General features: G+C 34.9%; 1 protein-coding gene across 2 annotated transcripts in view; it reads left to right on the forward strand.

The window, feature by feature from the left end:
* Positions 1-26,604, forward strand: part of DYNC2H1 (dynein cytoplasmic 2 heavy chain 1) — a 357,072-nt gene that overhangs the window by 298,409 nt on the left and 32,059 nt on the right. For both annotated transcript variants that reach the window (XM_025357391.1, XM_025357392.1), the window contains one exon: positions 15,749-15,838. In XM_025357391.1, coding sequence (XP_025213176.1) covers positions 15,749-15,838 — 90 coding nt within the window. The remainder of the gene's footprint in view (positions 1-15,748; positions 15,839-26,604) is intronic.

The following is a 26,604-nucleotide window of genomic DNA, read 5'->3' on the forward strand; positions in this document are numbered from 1 at the left end:
AGAATACAACTTACAAGGGATGTGAAGGACCACTTCAAGAAGAACTATAGACCACTGCTCAAGGAAATAAGACAGGACATAAACAAATGGAAAAAAAAATCTATGTGTATGTACCACCATAGAACCAATATCATGAAAATGGCCATACTGCCCAAAGTAATTTATAGATTCAGTGCTATTCCCATCAAGCTACCATTGACTTTCTTCACAGAATTAGAAAAAAACTTTGACTAACCTGACAAAAACAAGCAATGGGGAAAGGATTCCCTATTTAATCAATGATGCTGGGAAAACTGGCTAGCCATATGTAGAAAACTGAAACTGGATCCTTTCCTTACACCTTATACAAAAAATTAATTCAAAATGGATTGAAGACTTAAATGTTAGACCTAAAACCATAAACCCTAGAAGAAAACCTAGGCAATACCATTCAGGACATAGGCATGGGCAAAGACTTCATGATAAAACACCAAAAGCAATGACAACAAAAGCCAAAATTGACAAATGGGATCTAATTAAACTAAAGAGCTTCTGCACAGCAAAAGAAACTACCATCAGAGTGAACAGGCAACCTACAGAATGGGAGAAAATTTTTTCAATCTGCCCATCTGACAAAGGGCTAATATCTAGAATCTACAAAGAACTTAAACAAATTTACAAGAAAAAAAAAACCCATCAAAAAGTGGGCAAAGGTTATGAACAGACACTTCTCAAAAGAAGACATTTATGCAGCCAACAGACACATGAAAAAATGCTCATCACTGGTCATCAGAGAAATGCAAATCAAAACCACAATGAGATACCATCTCATGCCAGTTAGAATGGCGATCATTAAAAAGTCAGGAAAAAACATCATTAAAAAGTCAGAAAAATCCTGGAAAGGATGTGGAGAAATAGGAACACTTGTACAGTGTTGGTGGGAGTGTAAATTAGTTCAACCATTGTGGAAGACAGTGTGGCGATTCCTCAAGGATCTAGAACTGGAATTACCATTTGACCCAGCTATCCCATTACTGGGTATATATCCAAAAGATTATAAATCATAGTACTATAAAGACACATGCACATGTATGTTTATTATGGCACCATTCATAATAGCAAAGACTTGGAACCGTCCCAGTTGTCCATGAATGATAGACTGGATTAAGAAAATGTGGTACATATACACAATGGAATACTATGCAGCCATAAAAAAGGATGAGTTCATGTCCTCTACAGGGACATGAATGTCTCTGCAGGGACATGGATGAAGCTGGAAACTATCATTCTCAGCAAACTATCACAAGGACAGAAAACCAAACACCACATGTTCTCACTCTTAGGTGGGAATTGAACATTGAGATCACATGGACACAGGGTGGGTAACATCACACACTGCGGCCTGGTGGGGACTGGTGGGGCCTGGGCGGCGGGGGAGGGATAGCATTAGGAGAAATACCTAATGTAGATGATGGGTTGATGGGTGCATCTCAAGGCCTTGATAAAACATTGCAAGGAAACACACTAAGAATTTCTGATTCAGTAGTCTGGAGGGTAGGTGGGGGGTGGTACAAGAATTCATATTTCTGCCAAGTTCTCAGGTGATGCTAATGATACTGGTCTGGAGACCACACTTTGAGAACCACTCCTATAAAGAGGGCCATGGTAGAGAAAGGAGTGAAAGTGAAAGGAATAACCAGGCTAGCAAAGAAGATCTTAACTTTATACATCTCAAAATTATATCATAAAGAATTAGAGAACCAAGAGCAAACAAACCCCAAAGCTAGCAGAAGACAAGAAATAACCAAGATCAGAGCTGAACTTAAGGAGATAGAGACGTGAAAAGCCTTTCAAAAAAATCAAAGAATCCAAGAGCCATTTTTTAAAATAATAAAATAGACCACTAGCTAGAATCATAAAGAAGAAAAGAGAGAAGGATCCAATAAACACAGTCAGAAATGATAAGGGAGATATTACCATTGATGCCACAGAAAAACACAAATGACTATCACAGAATACTGTAAACACCTCTATAGACATAAACCAGAACATCTAGAAGAAATGGATAAATTCCTGGACACATATACCCTCCCAAGACTGAAGCAGGAAGAAATTGAATCCCTGAATAGACCAATAATGAGTTCTGAAATTGAGGCTGTAATAAATAGCCTACCACCAAAAGAGGCCCAAGACCAGATGGGTTCACAGCTGAATTCTACCAGAGGTACAAAGAAGAGCTTGTACCATTTCTACTGCAACTATTCCAAAAAATTGAAAAGAAAAGATTGTTCCCTAACTTATTCTATAAAGCCAACGTCATCCTGACACCAAAACTTGGCAGAGATACAACAAAAAAAGAAAACTGTAGGCCAATATCTTTGATGAACATCCATGTAAAAATTCTCAATAAAATACTGGCAAACTGAATCCCACAGCTCATCAAAAAGCTTATCCACCGCAATCAAGTTGGCTTCATCCCTGGGATGCAAGGTTTGTTCAACATATGCAAATCAATAAATGTGTTTTATTGCATAAACAGAATGAAAGACAAAAAACACGTGATTATCTCAATAGATGCACAAAAGGCATTCTGTAAAATTCAACATCCTTTTATGTTAAAAACTCTCAATAAACTAGGTACTGAAGGAACGTGTCTCAAAATAGCCATATATGACAAACCCATAGCGATATAATAATGAATGGGCAGAAGCTGGAAGCACTCCACTTGAAAACTGGCACAAGAATGCCCTCTCTCACCACTCCTATTCAACATAGTATTGAAAGTTCTGGCCAGGGCAATTGGGCAAGAGAAAGAGATAAACGGTACTCAAATAGGAAGAGAGGAAATCAAATTATTTTTGTTTGCAGATGACATGATCCTATATCTAGAAAACTCCATAATCTCAACCCAACAGCTAGGAATACCTCTCTGCAGGATTTTTTCATAAGTATTGGCAAGTTGAGTGTATTTTTTTTCTTTTTGCAAAAATGCAAAGGATCTACTGTATACCCTTTTGTGAAAACAGGAGAAAAAAATGGAAGGTCTTACACTTTGTGATTTCAAACATTATGAAGAGATTGTTATCAAAATACTGTGGCATTGGCATAAAGACAGATACAAAGATCAATGGAATGGAAGAGAGATCAATGGAATGAAGATCAGTGGAATGGAATCCACTAATCAATGGATTGGAATGGATCAATGGAATGGAAGGAATCAGTGAAGATCAGTGAAATGGAATAAGAATCCAGATAGACCCAGAAATATATATTCAATTGATTTTCACCAATAGGCTAAGGTAATTAAATAAGAAAAGGAAAAATCTCTTTAACAAATGGTGCTAGAGTAACTGAATAGCCAAAAGCCAAAAAGAAAAAAAAAAAAAAAACCCTGTAACTGTGTCTCCAAAGATATACAAAAATTATCCCCAAAGTAATCATAAATATTAATAAAACTTAACAAAAAATATATAGGAGAAAATTTTAGTGATTTTGTGTTTGGCAGTGATTTCTTAAATAAGACACCAAAAACGAACTATAAAAAGAAAAAAAACGATACATTGGACGTTATCAAAATTTTAACTTTCTCTTTAGAAGACACTTATAAAAATGAAAAGTGAGTCACAGAATAGGAGAAAATAATTTCAAGACATATACCTAACAAAGGAACCTACATCTAGAATAGATTTTGTTTAAAAACTCAATAATGAAAAGGCAAACATCTCAATTATAAAAATGCAAAAAAAAAATTCTATAGATATTAGGACTTGTGGATGGGAAAGAAGCACATAAAAATGTAGGTGTCATTATGAATATCAGAACTGCAGTAAGAATATCAATATATAAAGATCAGTTGTATTTCTATATAATAGCAATGAATCCTAGTATATGGCACTCACAGTATCCAAAATGAAATTAAGATCTTAATTCCACTTATAATAGCATTGAAAAAAATGAAATGGATGGGAATAAATTTAACAAAAGGAGATCAAGACTTGTGCACTGAGAGCTACACAACATCACTGAAAGAAATTAAATGGAATTTAATGGAAATTTAATTTAACGGAAAACCATCCTTTGTTCATGGGGAAATGGAGAGTGACTGCATGGATCCAGAGTATTTTGGGAGATTGATAAAAATATTCTGGAATTAATGGTTATGCTCGTACACCCTTGTGAATATATTAAAACCCACTAAATCATACACTATAGAGAGGTGGGTTTGATGGTATGTTAATTATATATCAGTAAAAACAATTTTTTAAAATCACAATGAGACAGCCCTGCACACTAGCTTGATTGGTTTATAGCTTAAATTAAAAAGCCAAATGGTACCAAGTGTTGTTATGGATCTGGAACAGATTGAATTTTCAGATACTGCTGATAGTTTAGCTTTTTCTTATAAGGTTAAACATATACTTAACATATTAGCTTATATTAACATATCACTCGTGAATATTTACCCAAGAGAAATGAAAGCATATGCCATACAAACACTTATTTGTGAACAACTCAACATTCAAGAGGTGAAATGATACGTTTTTGTTATATCCATAAAATTGGAATACTACTCAGAAATACAAACAATGACTATTTGATTTATGCAACTGCGTGGATACACCCAGTGTTCTGCCGGCAAATGTTTTAAAACTGGCTCTTAAAAAAAAAAAAGAAAGAAAGAAAGAGGAGGAAGCCTTGATCTATAGCATTTCTCATTTCCATGGTACCAATGCTGCTACCATGGCTGGTTTCAAGTTACCAATATAAGGTCAATGAATGTGGAGTGAGGAAGAGATGCCTAGTAGCAAACTATTTTATAGTATTTCTTGTATCCATGTCTTCTATCCAGTATTTCTTCTATCTTATATCCAATAGACATAATCTTGAACACAGTTTTTGTTTGTTTTTGTAGAGACAGGGTCTCACTCTGTCACCTAGGCTGGAATGCAGTGGTACAATCCTAGCTCACTGCAACCTCCAACTCCTGAGCTCAATAGATCCTCCCACCTCAGCCTCCTGAGTAGCTAGGAGTACAGGCGCATGCCCTCACACCAGGCTAATTTTTTAAATTTTCTGTAGCGATAGTTTCTATGTTGACCAGGCTGTTTTTGAACAAGTGATCCTCTTGCCTCAGCCTCTCAAAGTGCTGGGATTACAGGTGTACGCCACCTGGCCCAGCTTAAATAAACATCATTCTTTATTCAGGTTGCTATAACAAATTTTAATAGACTAGGTGGCTTAAACATGTATTTCTTACAGTTCTGAAGGCTGAGAAATCTAAGATCGGTGCCAGCATGGTTGGGTTCTGATAACAGCGGCCAACTTTTCCTTGTATCCTCATATGGTGGAAAGAGTGCAGGCTAGCTCTCTAACCTCTTCCTGTAAGAGCATTAATCCCATTTATGAGGGTGAAGCCTCATAACCTTCACCCTCATAACCTAATTCCTTCCAAAGGCCCCACCTCCCTAGTACCATTAGTGACTAGCTTTCAACAAGATGTCTGAGGGGACATAACATAATAAAAATTGTAAAATAATTATGAAGAGATGAGGTTTGAGAATATTTGTTAACTGTTTTAAAATAACATTTAATTGTAAATTCATAAAACTTTTTAAATAATGGCTATTTAACAATGAACTTACATCATTTGTAAAATTTTAAGACTTGGCTCTCACTAGCCTTTGTGAGCTGGTTCAATCACATTACTGGATAAAACTCAAAATAATTGTACATAGCAAAAAAAAAAAAAAGGAAGGTTAAAAGTTTAATATTTATAATACTATATATATATATAAATTTAATTATATACATAATTCTAGAAAATTCAAACTAGTATGTTGTTGGGAACAGGCCCCCAAATCTGGTCATAAACTGGCCATAAACAAAATCTCTGCAGTACTGTGACATGTTCGTGATGGCCATGACGCCCACACTGAAGGTTGTGGGTTTACCGGAATGAGGGCAAGGAACACCTGGCCCACCCAGAGCGGAAAACCACTTAAGGCGCTCTTAAACCACAAACAATAGCATGAGTGATTGTGCCTTAAGGACATGTTCCTGCTGCAGATAACTAGCCAGAGCCCAGCCCTTTGTTTCTCGTAAGGAATACTTTTAGTTAATCTATAACCTGTAGGAACAATGTTTATCACTGGCTTGCTGTCAATAAATATGTGGGTAAAACTCTGTTTGAGGCTCTCAGCTCTGAAGGCTGTCAGCCCCCTGATTTCCCACTCCACACTCTGTGTTTCTGTGCATGTGTCTTTAATTCCTCTAGCACTGCTGGGTTAGGGTCTCCGTGATGCAGCTGGTCTCGGAGGTACGTATTAACATACCAGCAATTGTCTGTTAATTAGTTGGTGGAGGGAGGACTGATGAATTACAAATGGAAACAAAGAAACTTTTGAGAGTGAAAATATTGTCAATAATTTTTAGTTATATTTTGATTTTACTCTATACAAGTTTAGATACTATTTAGACCCTAAAATTCCATTTAATTTAGAATTTACTGAACTTTTGCGTTAGCTTGGAAGACTATATGCAAGATTTTTCAACATCCATGCACGTAAACACACAAAATCTGTGGCTAAACTGATAATTGTTATCTAGTTTGTGCTTCAATTAATAGCTGGCTAATTTAGTATCAAAGATAAAACAAACTAATGGGCTTGAACTCAAGTTTGTTTCATCTCAAGCATTTGATTGATTGGTTGTATTAATGCACAGAAATTAGTGCGACTGGCTCAGAAATTGTTTTGTGTTCTAATTTATATTAATAGCCACTCATACTAAATGAAATGAACAATTACTATTGAAATATTTTTGTGCCATTTTGCATTAGTAGTCATTTTAAAATAAATTCTATATAAAAATTCATAAATGTGTTGATTTTTTTTTCTTGTTATGGCTCATTTAACGTGGTTAGTGTGTTAAATTGTGGAAATCAAAACTCAATACTATTAGCTTTACAATGTTTATAGATCAAATTTTAGTGTAAACCCACAGAGCCCATTTAACTCTATTCTTGATGTATGTTTGGTTAAAATCTTTGAGAAAATATTAATAGAAATTATAACCCCAACATGCCTACATATGTACATACTTTTAACTATGGCAACATAATACTGGCCTAAATGAGTATATCACAGAAAACAATGTGGAAATAATCCACAATTTTTTGAACTCTCAAGGAATGTAAAAGCATGAAGACATCTTATTAAATACTATTTTGGTAAATTTCATGAAGTAAATATACATTCAGTGTAGTTTTACTAGATGAAAGAAATGTTACAGATTATAATTTTACTTGCTGAACGTACTTAATGATAAACTTACCTTCATCTCTCCCAGAGCTAAGCTTCACTGTAAGTATTCTTAATATATACCATGCTGTAGATAGTACAATCTGTTCATATTTTAAAAGACAAATACTGTCTTAGACAAATTGTCACAACAAAATACTATAGACTAGGTGGCTTAAATAATAGACATTTCTCACAGTTCTGAAAGCTGGGAAGTCCAAGATCAAGGGGCTGGCAGATCTGGTGTCTGATGAAAGTTTACAGATGGCCATCTTTTCCTTGTATCTTCACACTGTGGAGGGAAGAAAGAGAAAGCAAGCCCTCTCTCTTTTTACAAGGGCACTAATCCCACCATGAGGGGCTGCTCCACTCTTGTGAGCTTATTACTTCTCGAAGACCTCGCCTCCTATTATCATCACACTGGGACTTAAGATTTCAACATATGCGTCTTGTGGGGACACATTCAGTCCATAGCAATATTAACTAGATTTTTTTAAAGTGTACAATTTTGAATAGAATTTCATTCTCCACTGTACTAGAGTTCTTCCAAGAAACAGAACCAGATTATAATATGAATATATATAAATAAAAAGCATACATAAATATATATATAAAATTCAGTCTCAAATACTAATCTCTTCTGTAAACACCCTCACAGACACACCCAGAAATAACCTTTAATCGGAGGACCCTGATAGAGTAAAACAGCCTGCTACCTGAATGGAACTCTGGGACAACAGGCATCATTAGTCAAATGGGTATATGGTCTCTCTATAACATGAGCTATATATTTTTTTCAGAATATCTGAAAAAGAGGAGGAAGGGGGAGTTTGGTTAAGAAAAAGCTTACAGTTGGATGATGTAATAAGTAACATTTAGCAAATATTTATTGCCCATCTACCACGGGTTCTCTATATTATACCAGGCTCTGGAGATAGGAAAAATGAAGAGTATATAGTCTATATTCAGTGAACTCAATATAAATAACAAAAACTAACATACAGTGATGGCGAGCAAAAATTCACGAAAGGAAATTAGTAGCCTTTCTTAACCTTTTCCCAATGAAGTTTTTATTTTACTGTGGCAAAATATACACGACACAAAATTTACTATGTTAACCATTTTTAAGTACAGTTCAGTAAAGTACATTGACATTGCTGTACAGCTAATTGCCAGAACTCTTCATCTTGAAAACCTGAAACTCTGTCCCATTAAACAACAGCTCTCGTTCACCCCTTCCCCAGCCCCTGGCAACCACCATCTACTTTCTGTCTCTATGAATCTTGGTACTTTAGGTATCTCATTTAAGTGGAATCATAACAGTATTTGTCTTTGTGTGTCTGTCTTATTATGTAAAATGTCCTCAAGGAACATTCATGCTGTAGTATATATCAAAATGTTTTTTCTTTTTTAAGGTGAGTAATATTCCATTGTATGTATATGCCACATTTTGTTCATTCATCCATGGATTAATGTGGATTGCTTCCACCTTCCTTTTTATAACAGTGTAAACTCTTAAGATAACAAGCATTTTATTTTTTTAATTGAAAAAATCTGGCTGGGCGCAGTGGCTCATACCTGTAATCCTAGCACTTTGGGAGGCCAGGGCGTGCGGATCACTTGAGCCTAGGAGTTCAAGACCAGCCTGGGCAACATGGCAAAACCCCGCCTCTACAAAAAATACAAAAATTAGCCAGGTATGGTGGTGGGTGCCTGTAGTTCCACCTACTCAGGAGGCTGAGGTAGAAGGATCACCTGAGCCTGGGAAGTCTAAGCTGCAGTGAGCCATGATCATGCCACTGTACTCCAGCCTGGGTGACAGAGTGAGACCCTGTCTCAAAAAAAAAAAAACCAAAAACAAAAAACAAGCTGACGTTTATCATAGAAAGCAAGTAATAGAAGATCTTCTTTGAGAAGGAAAAACATAAAATAGATTCAAAAAATGATTTATGTTTTAAAAGAGAATCATTCAATTAAATCTTTTAGATCTGAAAGTCCTTAGTTTGCTCACGTGCCATTTCATAACCCTTTTTCTGTACCGATAAAAAAAAAAAAAAATTGAATGCTACAGAAATACTGTGATGTGCCCATGGAGCTGAACAAAGGTCTTAAGATTAAACTGGGATCTGCTGTAACTTTTATCACAAATTACTCATTGTCTGTGTTGTACTTCCTCTTAAGTATAGATAGATGGTAAGGGCTCTCGTTAAATTGTTTCGCTCTGAAACTTGTCTTTATCCTTCTGAAATACAAATTTCTAATTATGTATGTTTGTGAAATAGGTTTTAGTTATTTCAATTAATTGAGTAGAGTTGTAAATTATGGCAAGTGTAGGAATTAGTGATAATCTTAAATTGTATCTATTATTAATCATTGCATATGAAATTGAAATTGCAGTGACCTCTCTGCATTTCTTTTTTTTAAATTGTAAACTGAATCTGTTTTCACACATCATAAAAACCTTGTGCAACTGCTAGTGTTTGAAATAAATTACAATTACAGTGCTGTCTCCCTATTTCAGGCACTGCAATAAGCTAGAATCAAATGAAAGTTCTTCTGACATTTTCAAAACCTAAAATCCAATGTTGGTTTAACTTCAACAGTATGCAGATAATGGATTACTGGTATTGCACTCCTATCTGAGAAACAAGCTATTATTTTTACCAGTGGGATAGTGATATTTGTTAGTAGTACAAATAATTCCATCATTAAATACAGAAGGGAGGAAAATTCCTACAAGTGGCCATTTTTTAAGGTTCATACAATAAACATATTAAGATTGTAGAGTGGAAATTAAAACATCCAAGATTGTACTAGAGTGTTTTTTTTTTGTGTGTGTGTGTGCAAGTCACTTCACCTTTCTCTACATAAGTTTCCAGATATTTGAAATGGTAATAATTATACCCACTTCAGAGGGTTGTCATAAAAGTCTCAATGTAGATAAAATATGTATAACAGTGCCTGTAAGTGCTATAAAAGTGTTTGCTATTGTTATTCTTCTTATTCTCATTTTCACATGATTCTTCATTGACTCACGTTTAGAATATTACCGTGCATTCTTAACTCACTTCCGTGATTGCAGTTTCATCTTCCTAATGTTGTTCTTCCCATCTCTACTAGGATAATCTTTTAAAAATCCAAATTTGTTGTGTCACTTCCTCGCTTAAAGGTTAATTTAGTTTTATCATTGCTTTCCAGATAAAATTTAAATTCCTTAGTATAAACAACCACAAATTTTATGATGTCATCCTTAATTCATCAGCCCATTTCTCTCGTCTTACTAATGCTTATTCCTTTCCCTGCTGTCTTTACCTATTATAGATACTCAGGAAAAGACCGACTATTCATTTACCTTTTGAGACTCATATCAAGCATGATCTCTACCAGAAAGCCTTTCCTAACTCTTGCCATTCCACGCAGTTTGAATTTGATATACTCTACCTTCGTGTTCACAATCACTGTGCTTATTGCTATTGGGGAGCTCAATTTATTGTCCATAGCCATCTCTTTTATTGTCGATTTCCCTCTCTATCATAAGCTTTTATAGACAAGAATTGTGTTGTGACTTAGTATCCTCAGCAGTTAACAGATGATGGGCAGATAGCAGCTATTTACTCATACTTGCTGCATAATGACTTAATTGATATTTGAGAGAGAGTGACTTAACAAATGAACACCCTGGTTACAACTGGTTCTGCTTTTGTGACATCTTTCATGAAACGCATGGGATGGTGAAAAGAGGTTACATTTACGGTTAGACCTGGATTCAACTTCTCTATCACTTAGTTTAAAAACAAACAAACAAACAAAAAACTTTAAGATTAGTTAAATAAAGTCTTAGTGTCTCCATCATTATAAATTTAATTCCCAATACATAATTATCTTATATTGAATCTCAAATGGTTTAATATATATAAATCGTTATAGAAAAATCTATGAAGACAGTATTGGTGCTGATATGGACTCTAGAGCCTAGTTACCCGGGGGTTTACATCCTGGATCTGCCATTTGCTAGCTCTGTGATTTTTGAACATGCTATTCTCTTTGTGTCTACATTTTCTCCTCTGTAAAATGGAAATTATAATATTAAGTTGGTGCAAAGGTAATTGTGGTTTTGGATCATGAATTTTAAGTTTTTATATTAATAACTAGGCTCAAAGATATATTTATTAATCAAAATAGGAACCATTACAATCAACACATTTTGCCAATAAGAAATGCATTGGTTTATTCCTGTAACATAGAAATCTATCCTTTGGGATTCGAGAAACTCTTGGAAAGCATTTTCTGCATCCAGCTGGTTGTGGAAGTGTTTTCCTTGCAAAATGTTGAGATGCTTAAAGAAATGGTAGTCAGCTGGTGAGAGGTCAGGTGAATATGGCGAATGAGGCACAACTTCGTAGTTCAATTCATTCAAATTTGAAGTACTGATTGTGCAACTTGTGGTTGGGCACTGTCATGGAGAAGAATTGGGTCCTTTCTGTTGACCAATACTGGCTGCAGATATTGCAGTTTTTGGTGCATCTCAGCTATTTGCTGAGCATACTTCTCAGATGTAATAGTTAAGCCAGGATTCAGAATGCTGTAGTGGATCAGACCAGCAGAGCACTAAACAGCGACCGTGACCTTTTTTTGGTGGAAGTTGGCTTTGGGAGATGCTTTGAAGTTTCTTCTCGATCCAGCCACTGAGCTGATCATTGCTGGTTGTCATATAAAATCCACTTTTGATTGTACATCACAATCCGATTGAGAAATGGTTCATTATTGTTACGTAGAATGAGAGAAAACAAGACCTCAAAACAATTTTCCGTTAGCTCATGAGGCATCCTCTTATCAAGCTTTTATCACCTCTCCAATTCGATTCAAATGCTGAATGACTATAGAATGGTTGATGTTGAGTTCTTCTGCAGCTTCTCCTGTAGTTGTAAGAGGATCAGCTTGGATGATTGCTCTCAGTTGGTCGTTGTCAACTTCCGATAGCTGGCCACTATGTCCTCATCTTCAAGGATCTCCTTTGCAAAACTTCTTGAACCACCACTGCACTGTGCGTTCGTTAGTAGTTCCTGGGCCAAATGTGTTGTTCATGTTGCCAGTTGTCTCCACTGATTTACAACCCATTTTGAACTCAAATAAGGAAATCACTCGAATTTGCTTTTTGCCTAACATCATTTCCATGGTCTACAATAAACATAAACAGCAAGCAATAAGTCATTAGCGAAAAAAAAAAAAAAAAGTGAGAAATGCTCATTAAAATGATGTATAACATAAGTACATTTAAGAATGCATTTCAATATCAAACAGCAAATTCTAACAATGTAAAAACTGCAGTTACTTTTGCACTTACCTAATAGTACACTTCTGAGGATTATTTTGAGGAATATATGAGATGGTGTCTATCAAGCACTCACCATAGTTACTAACACATAGTAAGCACCCAATAAATATTAGCTTAAAAAAATTTCCTGCAACTCAAGGCATAGCTTAATAGCTGCCTCTTTTTAAAGACTTCCTTGATTGAATCATTTTTTCCCTCTAAACTCTAATAACATGATACATAATTTATTCATAAAGCACCACAAGAAACTTCAGCTTTGTATCTCCTTTATTGGTTTTTAATTTTCTTTAAATACTATATTTCATTCATCTCATGTATCACTATCATTATCATTTCTATTATATCACCTATTATGTTTAACACTATTAAATATTTTTATATAGGTAAATATTATCTATCACGCTATAAAATGTAAGCTCCATAATAGCAAGGACCTTATGTTAATAGTATCTGCACATTATAGATAGTAAATAATTGCTGAATGGATGAATAATGACTTAAACATTTATTGAATTAATGTATTACACTTGGCAATAAAATTGGTAACTCTCTTAACCATCTATAGATGACTAATAAATTGTCCTAAGGCTTAGTGGCATAAAACAATAGAAATGTATAATATCACAGTTTTTGTGGGTCTAGAATCCAAGTTTGGTTTAGCTGAGTATTCTGGCTCAGGGTTTCTTACAAGGCTCAGCTTCCAAAGTGGGCTCATGGCCGGCTCTTGTGAGTGAGAGGAGTGTCAAATAATTTAGGAGTCATGTTTAAAAAGTGCCACAGTCTGCCCTCTAGGCACAAATTATTTACGTTTCCCCACATGCAAAATACAACCGTCTCCTCCCAAACTCCTCCACATGTTTCATTTCGTTACAGGATCAGGCTAAGGCTAAAGGGAAAAAATTGTCATTTAAATCAGGTGAAAGTATGGATGAGGCTTTTTGGGTTTTATTCCTCAAAAATAGCTGCTTAAATATTGTTCCCATCTAAAGACCAGTGAACTACAGTGACAAGTTACCTATTCCCTTTAAAACCAATATAAAATGGTAGGACAGGCATAGGATAACTGCAGACATTCCTATTCAAAAAGGGTAGAGGAAGATTGGGAGGCTAACATGTCCTTAGCAATTCTGAAATCCAAGCAAGTTCATGTTTCCAGTTCCTGTATTAGAATGTTGTATTGTTTCCCAGGAATGATTAATTGCTCTTGGCTTTACCCTTCGAGCTCTTGATTCTAACCTCTGAATTATCCATACATTTCAGTAAGATATAGCTCATGTTTGCAGCTGAGTGGTTTTCTCAGTCTGCACCCTGCCCATAGAAGCCCTGGAGCCAAGTTCTCTTTGAATTGTGCACCCTCTCCTAACCCTGTAATCCTAAACTGATAGTTTACACCAGAACAGTTTCTCTAAAACTGGGAGTTTGCTATGAATCTCATTGAGATTCACTCCATTAGACAAAAACCACAACCACAAGTCTTTTCAAGATAAGCCTTTCTTTCCATCTTAGGCTTCTTTGGCATCAGCTGTGGGACAACACCCTTAAGATTTATTGAAGCCCTGTTGTTTAACAGAGGTTTGTCTGAGATTTTTCCTTCCTTTTTTAAGTCCTCAAAGCTCCACAGGCTTCCTCTAGTAGTCTCCTAGAAGTCCTCTAAGTTTTCACTTACATTCTCCTAAAGATCCCTCCAGCTTCAACCCACCACACCTAGTCTCAAGTCCAATGCCATATGATTCAGGATTTTGTTAAGGCAGCACCCCACCTCTGGTGTATCAAAATTGTTATCGGTTGTCTTGCTGCAGAACAAATCTCACCAAAACTTACTGGCTTAAAATAATATTTTTTAAAAATCATTAATTTTTAGCTTAAAAGTCTGGAATTTACTAGGGCTTGGTAGAGAAAGCTTGTCTCCTTCACACAGCTCACTCAGATGGTTGGCAAGTTGGTGCCAGCTGAGAGCTGGGGGTCTCTGTTTATCTCCACGTGGGCCTCTCCAAAGACAGTTTGGGCTCTGCAGCATGGTGACTGGCTTCTGAGATGAAAAGTCTCAAAAGGCAGGAAATATAAGCAACCAATTTTTTTATAGCCTAGACTTGGAAACTGGCATAGTATCACTTCCTTTGTATTGGAAGAGAGGAGCACAGACCTCAAGTCTCAAGAGGCAAAGTGCCAAAGGATTTGCAGTTGTGTTTCAAAATCACTACACCTGTTTTAGATCAAAGCACAGTTCTGGCACTTATCTATCACATTCCTAAGAAGGCTTGCTTTATTCCTGTAAAGTAAAGGGATTCAGTGTTTTCTAAGGTCCTTTTCTACTCGAAATTTGGTCATCTTACAATTCCCATTTTCTATACATTATTGATATATTCTAGCCCATAGTTTCTTAACTATGTAATCAGACAGTGTTTGGGGTATAAAATTGATGTTCTCTCCTTATTACCACACTTCAGAAAAATAATATGTTGAGAAGTTTGTGTGATATTTATAAAATATTTAGAAAATCAGGAAAATCTTCACCAAAAAGGTATATTATAATCAACATGAACTTACAAGAATACTTGTGCAGTGAAGAGTCTGTGTTAACAGAGAATGCCTTTATTGGAAGGTCAAATATTAGAAATATAACTTTTGTAAGGCAGCTATTCTTAGAGAGGTTTTATTTTATTTGTTTTTAATTTAATGCACTCATTTTTATTTTTTTCTGTTTGTTTCATATGTCTCAATGTGGTTTGGGGAATAAAGTTTCCATTTGCTCTATTTATAGTTTTAAAAAATACTGTAGGGACCAAAGCTGATTGTTTTATAATCTTCACCACTTATAAAGTGAATTTGTCAAATTTGTGTTTCATTATGCAATAAATATTGTTTAAGAAAACATGGTTGACTATTTTTTATATGTTAGTTTAAGTTCATCTATTTATTCTTTCAGGAACTTGTACTTTTCTTCCTTTTAGAGAAATATTAATTCTTGCTGTCTCTACTATTCAATTTAATGAGATCATAGAAAAACAGACATATCTTAATGAATTTCATATGTATATGTGAATTATGCCAAAATTTTTCTCCATCACACCACTGTTAGTCTTTTATATGTAGTATCATATACACAAACTCAATTTTGACCCTTTTTAAATTGCAGTGTCCTCTCGCATGGCAGAGCAAGTGGGAAGGCCCAGAAGATCCCTTACAATACCTGAGAGGTCTTGTTGCCCGTGCCCTTGCAATACAGGTAAGCCTAAATTATTTACTAAGTGGGTTGTCCGACTGTGTGACTATTGTATTATAGAGATAACCATTGTGCTAATCACTAGTGAGAATTACATGATGATTTTGCACATAAAACACCATATATTCATTATTCTGCCGTTTGTTATTTTTGTATAGCACTTTTTTTTTTTTAACAAAAAATGTGTTTTCTGCTTTACTGTGGCTTGTCATCATTTTTGAGAATTTAGAGAACAATTTAGAATTTTAGTAGAGATGGATCTCATAGACGGTAACTGAAACTGAATCATCACTGTGATTAGTTTGCCTTAGGGAGCTCTCTATGGGGAGCTGCTTTAAAAAAGTTTATTTCAAATTGATAAATTTTTTTCAGAATAAACCAGTCAGGTAACTTCAGGAAAACAGAAGAATAGTATAGACAGAGAAAGAGTGTATTTTTTAAGGAATAGTAGATGATACAGGTTAGTTGATGCAAACAAGGTACCTTTGTGGATTTTCCACTGTCTTCCTCTGCTTGTTGCACCAGCTTCACAAAAGAGCCTTTCATTTTAACCACATTAACTTCTACTATCACATGAATAACTTGATCTGTGTCCTCAATGCAGCACTCTTCATCCATGCTTTAAAAAAAAAAAAAAAAAAAATCCACAAACCTGTTCACATCTTTAACCTTGTTATCACTCATCTCTGCTCCACCTTTGAACCCCTAAGCATACATGTTATTCTTTGACAACAGCCACATTTCATTCTCAAGTTTGTATTCTCTAGACTTTCCAGTCTCTTCCTGCTCAGTATTCTCTCATTCTGTCACTTTCTTTCCTGATTCTGGCCAATTCATCCTGCAATTTGTGGCATATAACTGTATTCTCTTTCTAGCACCTTCGGTACCCTAACTCACTTTTCTTTATGCTTCATCCTTTCCAAAAACCATTTAACTTGGATTAGTAGCTGTCCATATGCAGGCTGCTGAGCTCTGCTACCAACACTTCAGATACAGTGTACCTCCAGGTACAGTTCAGATACAGTGGATGGGCCCTGAGCACTGCTCCTGTATTCCACAGTGATGTTTCAAACCTTCACTCTTTCTTGAAGATTCCATTCTGTCACTGACTCCCCTCTTCCTTAGCAGAACACCTTATGTTTTACTTCACAGAGAAAATTCAAGCTGTGAGATATGACCACTTGAAAATTCCTGCCCTTCTCTCTCATCTACAAATTTGTCTGAAGCCATCTTCATCATCTTTGTTCTAACATAAAAGTTGACCTTATGAAATTGAAGGCTCATCCCTAGACCTGTGTATTGATTCTGTCTGTTCTTTACTCTTTAGAGACCTCCTCCAGGGGGTCTTCCCTTGTTCTTCTGTCTTTTCATCTTTTCATCTCTTCTTACTCTGTTTGCTGGCCTACAATTGGGACTCCTTTGAAGGTACCAGGACCGATCTGAGCAATAGTTTGGCTTCTATTATAACCAGTTCTCCAGTCTGTAGGATTGTTGAAGGAAGAAAAAGTACTAGATCTGGAAATGGGTTAAAATTAGCAGGCAGAGAAGAATCTGTCAGGGACTCTGATTTAGTCATCTTTCTATCTATCTGTTGTGCATATGCCTGGACATAATCTATCACTAAATGCTGGAAGGAAGGAAGAAAGGGAGAAAGTCTATTAGTGATCTTAGAAAAGTATAGAAATGCTCTGAAGTTTGTTGTATAATTGCATGGCTATGATAATTTACCACTTCATGTACTTTTCAGTACTGTTTCCTTTAAATTATTTTTAAAAGGACAGGGACTTTTAACTTGCCATGAATGGTAGCCTATATTACACTATGTAAGTACACTTAATAATTATGCTGTGTATTTATAATGATAAATATATTGGTGGTACTATAATATTCTTTAAAACAATTTTACAGGAATTATTGCAATTTCTTGCATGGTTATTCATATATTAATAACTGGTCATCAAAACTGAACACTTTTCTACTGTGTCATTTTCTTAAAAGCTTTGTAAGGCATTTAGCATTAATTGTAGTGACAAAATACCCTCCTAACCCTCAAGATAATGTCCAGGACTGACCATAGCTTACCTTTCACCCTTCCAACCAGGGAATATGCACTATTTCTTCCACAACCACTTGGGGATACTTTTTATGTTGTTTTATTTTCCTGGCTTAATATTTTTTAAATTTTAAATATATATAGATACCCATCTTCCTGAGGTAACCTTTAATAGGTGGGATTTGCTTTTCATCTATTCAAGGGCTTGATAGATCCCTTGTTTTCATCTGTGCTTCTGTTTCACAGGTACATATCCAGAGCAGCTTGTGATACTTGGAGAACAATGTAACCACCTAGTTGGAAAACAAAGGATGGGAAACTGGGTGGGCAGGCAAAATTAGAAGCACTATTTGCAAGGAACTGTGAAAATGGTACCTTTTGGTTTCTTAAGAAAGCATAATGATCAGACTCAATCCAAACAGGTATACAGCAGGTTGAGCCCAGATCCAGCTATAGTTTAAGATTTTAGGGTCTTGCATTTTGAGGCATAGTTTATGGGAAAAGAGAACAAACTATCGAGGGTGTCATATATTGTGCCAGTTTATTACAGGAGTTTTATGCAAATAAGGTAAGACCGACTTGGGTCAAAGGTAGCATTCATTCATTCATTCAGTCAGTCAAAAATATAATAAGCAGCTACTTTATTCTAGGCCCTGTGTGAAGTACTGGGGATATAATGGTTAGTAAGTAGATACAATAGCTGCCTCACAGATCTTATATTCATTCATTTTATCAATAAAAGTTCTATAAATGTAAGCTGGGCACAGTGGCACGTGCCTGTAGTTCCAGTGACTCAGGAGGCTGAGGCAGGAGGCTCACTTGAGCCCAAGAGTTGAAGTCCAGCCTGGGCAACAATGAGACCTCGCCTCTTAAAAAAGATAATTCCACAAATGTGATTAATACTTTCCTGGCGCCAAACACTGTGTGAGGTTGCTGAATATGGAGTGGTAAACAAAATAGACATACATCTTGTTCTCCAGGAATTATCCTTACAACTTATCAGAAAGATAGAACTGAATAAACAACAGTAAGAGAAGAATGATGAAGTACAGTATTATGGAAGCAAAGAGTACTACTTAACCTAGAAGGGGTCAGAGAAGTGATGTCTAAGCTGAGAACTTAGTAGGAATAAACCAAATGAGGATGAGAGGAAAGAATTTATCAGACAGAAGGCAGACCAGAGTCTGATATCAAGAGTAAGTATTGTGTTATACCAAAGTTATTGAAATTTTGAAAAAAAAAAAAAAATTAATAAAAAGTAAGCATTGTGGTTTCAAGTAACTAAAAGCAGAGCATAGATTGCAAGGAGGGGTGTTCAAGCTGGAGAGCAAGAGGGGCCAAATCATGATAATGTATTAAGGAATTATATTTTATCCTAAGGACAAAAGGTAACCATTGCAGGATTTTAAGGAGGAAAGTCAGATTATGTTTTAAAGGGATTATTTTAGCTGCAGTATGGAGAAAGTCTTAGTCTACTTTGTGGCAAAAGGTTTAAGACTCTCCTCTGAATATGCTTAATTTAGAGAGAGCTATAGATCCCCTAGGTATGTAAGGAACCTGAGCCACAGAGTCTTGCAGCCAGCCTGGCATTCACTCTCTGGTTTCTATAAGATCCTTTAGAGCAAAGATCTTTTTAAAAAGAAATTCCACTGTATTTCCAATACCTATATACTGTCTGCTGAATGAATGAATGAACAAAGGATTTAACAAATGAATGGACTAGACAGATTATTCTCTTTGGAGAATTTAGAATTATTTCCCTGGCTTCAAATTTTTCTGCCTTTTCTTCAGAAATGACATCTTCAAAGATTTTCTTGTGTTCTTGATTTCCACTTCGTGTTTTCCCTTTGACTTGTAGCGTATCCCTTATAGCAGGATATTTTGACTCTTTTGTGATGATCATTCTAAATTCTAGCATGTTCTCTAACATGTTTGTAAATCTTACATTGTCAGCCTTTGTTTTGGTTCCTTTGTCCTAGTTTTCTCAACTGCTCACAGTTGGATCCCTTGACTGTGCACCTGCAATTTTTATTCCAGCCCTGCTCATGTGTTGATTTCTATATCCAAGCCAGGATATAGAGAGAGATCTTTATCACCATGACCTAGTTATACTTGGTTATGCTTAATAGACCCAATATTCTGGAAATGTTTAATGGACTCCTAAATATCTCCCCCATTATGCTTCCTTTGAAAAGCAAACTTAAGAGTGCTGTGTGTTAAATTAGCATTAAGGTTTGCCATTAATACTTACAGTTCATTTCAAACTTCTGCTTCAGTTTCATGTCTTTAGTTTTAAGATCCACAGTGACTTCTTGAACTCCACTCAAATTTTTTTTGGCAAGGTCAAGCCAGTGGCTGGTACATTGCTCTACTACAAAATCCTGCCACCCTTCCTTCTTATGACAGAATTTTGTTGTTTATATCAACTATTAGGCACCTTGAAGTTTGGCATGATCTAAGCAATAGATAAATAGCATTAATTATTGTTATTAGTAAATACCACTTAGCATGACATATAGACTATCCTTAAAGCTTATCAGGAAAATAGATAACTAAATAAGCAACAAAACAAATAATTAAAGGAAGTATTTGAGCAAATAGCAGAAGTACTACAATCTAGAACCACTTAGTGCTATCCCCTGTTCCCCAGGGGGTAGTTCAGCCTAAAACTTTTGGAATCATTGTTGACTTCTCTCCTCTCACACTTTACATCCAGTCTACCAGAAAGTCATATTTTCTCTGCATTCAAAATACATTCAGAGGTACCTTTTGCCATCTGTACTACCACTACCTTGATGGAAGTCATTGTGAATGCAGCTACTATCTAACTAGAGTTCTGCTTCCACCCTTGTTCCCATTCTTATTGGTTCTCAACCACACAATCTCAAATGTTCCTGTGTGAAAGCACAGCTCAGATTATATCACTCCTGTCTTGGAAATATCCCCATGACTAGTCATCTCATCTCGAGTATCAAAATCCTTACAACAACCTACAAGTTTCTTTAAGGTCAAGCCCCATTATCTCTCTGCTTTCCTTTCCTGGTTTTCTACTTTATTTACTCTGTTCTAACCATACTGGTCTTGCTTTTCAGTGAACAAACCCAGCACGCTCCCTCTCATGGCCTTTACCCTTGCTGCTTCCTCTCCTTGGAATTTTCTCCCCCAAGGAAGCGTCCTTATCTCCTTCAGGTCTTCGCTCAGATGTCACCTTTTCAGTGAGGCCTTCCCTGACCATCCTGTTTCAAATTGTAACCTCCACCCCATCCCCAATACTTTTCTCTCTTTTCCTTCTTTGTTTTTCTCTATGGCCTATATCTTCATCTAATACTCTATATATTATAACCCATTCATTTTCAAAAGTTTCTATGTATTCTTCCACTAAAAAGGAAGCTTCATAAGGGCAGAGAGTTTTGTCTGTTTACTCCCCTATCCAAGCATGTAGACAGTAACCGGTACAAATAGGCTTTTCAGTAAATATTTGTTGAATAAATAAATGACTCCAATCATAAGGTTATTTATTCTCAAGCAAATTGGCATAAATCTCTTTTTTCCAATCATCATGATTTAGCTTCCTGGTATATATTCTGTAGTATTTCGTTACATATTTTGAGATTTTTGGCTTCTATCTAAATCTTCCCATAAATGTAGTGGTTTAACTTTATCCTTTACTGCCACAATCTAACATTTTAAGTGTTTTATTTCTCTTAAGATCTCAAATGTAAAAAGCAATTTATTATAATTACATTGTTAGATTTTCACTCATTTTTTTGAGGTGTCTTACTGTATTTTGGGAAGGTTCTGCTACCATATTCTGCATTCCTGGAAGAGTATGTTATTTTCCTAACTCATCTTAGTAACTCTCCTAGTCCTTAGTATGGTATTTCACACACAGTAAGTACTCAGTAAAATTATTCATAGAAGACTTATGTCAATAAACAAAGTTGAAAACGTCTATATGTGGCTTTAAAACCTCCAGCATCCCCATTTTTGTATATTATACCCATAAGAGAAACCTGTGGATGCTTTTTATTCATATATATGAATATATATTTATTCATTCAGTGAATATTTACTGAGCTTCTATTTTATGCCAGCCACTGTTCTTAAGTGCCAGAAACACACCATAGTGAGGAAACATGAAATTCCTGTCAACAGGAATTACTACATGTTAGTGAAGGAGATAGATAGCAAACAAATAAATATGTTAATATTAGAATTATATCAAAATAATTTGGTCAAAATCTTGAAATTAAAGATTAATATACAGCCAAGCTTTAAATTGGATTATCACCATCACAGAATGAACTTAGGGTATATATCTGAAATTGTATTCAGAAAAATAAAGCTTTTACTATAGCAATAGTATTACAAAATGTTGAGTCAAATTTTGCACAGGGACAGTAATTTCTCAGCAGTAACAGCTGATAAATCCTTCGTATGGCCAACTATCTTGCACATTTGGAATACTAAACAGTACTCTATGGTCTACAGTGATATGCAGTTTTATAGAAGCAATCTTACAAAACATGCTATTTGTACTGCTTGCAGAAGATAAATCTTGGTTCTAGAAATTTGACAATGTAGCAACATAATTGGCTTTTCAAGATAACAAAATCTTTCCTGAATTTCTATCTGCATTGCACCTTTCATCACATGCATACCAAGTTTAGCAGCTTCCTGGGGTAGCATAATAAGAGGATCTTTAGAGCAGAAAACATGCAGTGAATACTTAAACTCTTATGACAAATTTGGTTTCTTGAAGAACCAGCAAGGTCTAGCAAACGGCTTTTCATGCAAGTAACCAATGATTGTTAGTAATATCTCCTGTGCTGGTACCCTTACTCGCAAAGTATTGTTCCAACGCTTCCCTTGATTTATGAGCCTTTTTTTTTTTTTTTTTTTTTTGCCATTTAAAGGCTTCTCTTAATCTTATTTGAACATATGTTATTAATATATAACAAGAGAGTTTCTAAATGTCTTGTATGCCATATACTTTTGTTTTTGGTAAAGAAGAAGAATAGAAATGATTAACAGTTTTTCTGCTGTTGTCAACAAATCCCACCTATCAAAATGTTTTATTTCTGAAGATGCAATGGAAGGTTGTGAACAAAACATTGTGTGCTTGTGATTCCTAAATCAATCATAGCCGTCACCACATTTATTCCATGGTCAATAATTGCATTATGCTTTACTTGCTGCTTTTCCATTCCATAGTATATTATCTATCAGCTTTACTTTGTTGTTAGCTATTTGCAACTGGAAATCTCTTCACAAGCAAGGAAAGTAGTGATTGGTTTTATTGTTGATTTATATGTTATCACACTTTAAAAGGACTTTAGGCTGTATATTATTTATCTGTGTGTCTGTTGTACATAATATTGAAGTAAAGTATTTGGCTTAACACTATCAATAATACTAACTTTTATACACAATAAAAATAATTTAAGAAAATATTTTTAGTAATATATATTCTGGAAAGAATCTTGAACATAAGATTTATAGCTTAGCAAACCTCAGAACTCCTTTTACTTCGTCTCCTGAAAATTATTCGTAATCTATGTCAGTGATTTTGACAAATTTTTTTTAACCTCCATAGAATCAAAACCTCCACAAGAAATTGTTCCTAAATATATATATTATTTTTGATGTCTACAGCTCTGAAATTTGATAAGTGAGAAAATAAATATTACGTGTACCTAGTTTTTATTTTTTTCTCATCTTTTATTTTTATATCTGGATTGAAGATGATTTATATTGGATATTTTTTAATATTTGACTTTTTTTCCTTGAGAAATTTTGAGATAGCAAAGTTGATATTCCATTATTATTTAGTCCTCACAAAATGGGAAATATTTCCACATAACTCTTCCTCTTAAAAGACTCATGGTTAAATAGAACTAAGTAACTTACGATTAAATTTTGTTACATGTTATTTAATTTTGAAAATGTCAGTATATTGAATAATTTAAAGATCTGGATTTCAGGACTGTCCGATACATATATTTTTGAATTAGTTAAATTTTTATTAATATTTCTTGACTAAAATATTTCCAACATTTTAATATTTATCTTGCTATTTTAGTCTAATATTTGTATTAATTACCAATCTATTTCTTGAACCATAGTTTTGAAATCTTTAACACAAAATTAACAATTTTTATTATAATTATTCTTTAAATTATTCTCTTGCTACACTAAGTACATAGTAACGATTCAGACTAAGATAATTTCAACCTATAGAGCACATAAGGGGTTTTCATTCAAATAGCATATAGTGAATATTTTTAAATAAATCTAAATGTCATGCCTTGTTGACAGTCTAACATTGTTACACTTATGAAATAGGGTGGTAACATCTGTCCTCATACAAACATTAATATTATATATTTCTGGAATGTCATAACAGTGTTAAAGTAAGCATCTGTTTGTTAAGCCTACCAGAAGGTAAAACTCAAATAACAGATCCTGGTCAATATTGAAACTGAATTAAACTTTATTTCTAATAAATATAAGGATGCTATAAAGAAAAATGATGTAGATTAAGGGGGCTAGAGACAAGTGGGTTGGGGAAGATAACACTTTAGTATGAATGGTCAGGGAAAGCCTCTCTTTGGAGGTGATATTTAAACAGAGACTTGAATGAAGTAAGAGAGTAAATCTTAAAATGTATCTGAGGGAAAAACAAATCCAGGCAGAGGGATCGGTAAGTACAGAATCTCAAAGACAGGAATGTGCTTTGTTTGCTCAAGGAACAAGAGTGGCTAGGGCATTGCCAAGGACCATGATGTATGAGCCCATGTAGGCTTGGTATGAAATTTAAGTTTAGTTTGAGTACATGGGAGGTCAGTAGAAGATTGAGAGCAAAAAATTAAAAGGTTATTCTGCTGGTATATGAATAAGCTATAGGGAGGGAAAATAGGAGCAGGCTGACCAGTTAAGAGGTTATTGCTTTCAAAAAGCACATAAGTAGTTGCATCTCTTTTAAAATACCAAATGAATAAATACATTTTGTACATTCAAATAAATAATGCCAATAAAATTCACTTTCTGCTTTCAGATATCTTGTTGGAATTTAATGATTTCATAAAAATGAAATGCTTGAGGAAATTGTCTTCAGGATTATGGACAGTCACATAAATATTTGAAAGACTTTTTATTTTTCATTCTGCAGATGTTTCAGCATTTAGTATATGAAACTATCTTTGTATAGACCTATATTTGCTATATCTATGGACATTTGGGGCTCCTTTCTATGCCCATCTTAAAGTATGATTTTATTCTGAGATTATCTTTATATATTCTTTTTAATCTCTTTTTGCTTATGTAGAGATTTGAATATTAATGTGAGTAAACAACTGACTTGCTTCAAAAAAAAAAGAGGTTATTGCAGTAATCCAAGTGAGGTCATGATGGACTAGGGTGGTGGCTGTGGAGGTGGAGGCTTCTTAAAGAAGTGGTAATATTTTGATATTAAACTTGTGGATTTGGCTGTGGGGCATGGGAGACAGATATCAAACGTGATTTCAAAGTTTTGACCTAAGCAGTTGGTTAAGTGGTTCAGTGACTTGAAGGATATTGATAATAAGGTAATAGAGCAGAGTTTTGTTGTTGTTGTTTAGGGAGGAGGGGAGTGGTCTTGCAAATTAAGAGTTCTAATTTGAACATAAGTTGAGATGCCTTTTAGACATCTTGGTGGAAATGTCAGAGAAGGAATTGATGAGGGAGCTGTTGGAATTGGAAATAGAAAATGAGCAGTTATCAGCATCTTAACATAGTGTTTAAAACCGAAGGAATGACCAAGTATTTGGCATTCCTTTGAGATGCTTAGAAAAGGAAAAATTGTCAATCATTGAAACCAAGAATTAGTAGTTAGGTATATAGAAGAAAGCCTGGGAGGCTGTAGTGATCAAGAAGCCAAGAGAATAAAGAGTTGATCATTCTGACCTTTTAAAAACAGTGCCAAATGCCGTAAATGAGATAGAGAAGAATCGTGTTTGGCAACATGGAGGACACTGGTGATCTTGAGGAGTTGTTTGGTGAAGAAGTTCTAAAGAATGAAAGCCTGGTCATATGAGTTTAAAAAAGAATAAAGGGTGAAGTTGAGAGTTTTTTCAGGGAGTTGTGTTATAAAGTAACACAGATGAATAGAGTGATACTGTTAGGGAGAAGAGCCAAAGGAATTTTTTTGGTTTGGTTTCGTTTTTTAATATAGGGGATTTTTGACCATATCTATGTTCACTATAAATTTTAAAATTGATAGTACAATAAAAAGGAAGCAATTTTAAGAGTAAAGTTCTTGAAAAGGTTAAGAGGAAATAGGGCCCAATGCACATGTGGAAAGATTGGCCTTAAATAGGAGCTTGAACTATTCACAAAATAAGTTATACTTACAAATTATTATTAATAATTAAGAGGAGACCTATAAGTAGGTGGACATTATAAATTCCTGCTTTGCCACACTAAAAATTAAATACTGTGCCAAAAAGTAATTTTTAATAACCTTGTTTCTCACAGTGGTTCAGGTTCTGCATGAACACCATAGGGTTTTTAGCCCATGTAACTCAACTCATTTCTCTATTTTGAAAAGTCGGGGAAATGGTAAATAAAAAACAAAGAATGAAATTTTATTACCCGAGATTTTCTCCACAGAGTGATAAAAATATATCACAAAGTTCTACTGAAAAATGGTACTTTTTAATATCAAATATCGAGCCTA

This window comes from Theropithecus gelada, chromosome 14 (assembly GCF_003255815.1).
Source record: "Theropithecus gelada isolate Dixy chromosome 14, Tgel_1.0, whole genome shotgun sequence".
Taxonomy (NCBI): Eukaryota; Metazoa; Chordata; class Mammalia; order Primates; family Cercopithecidae; genus Theropithecus; species Theropithecus gelada.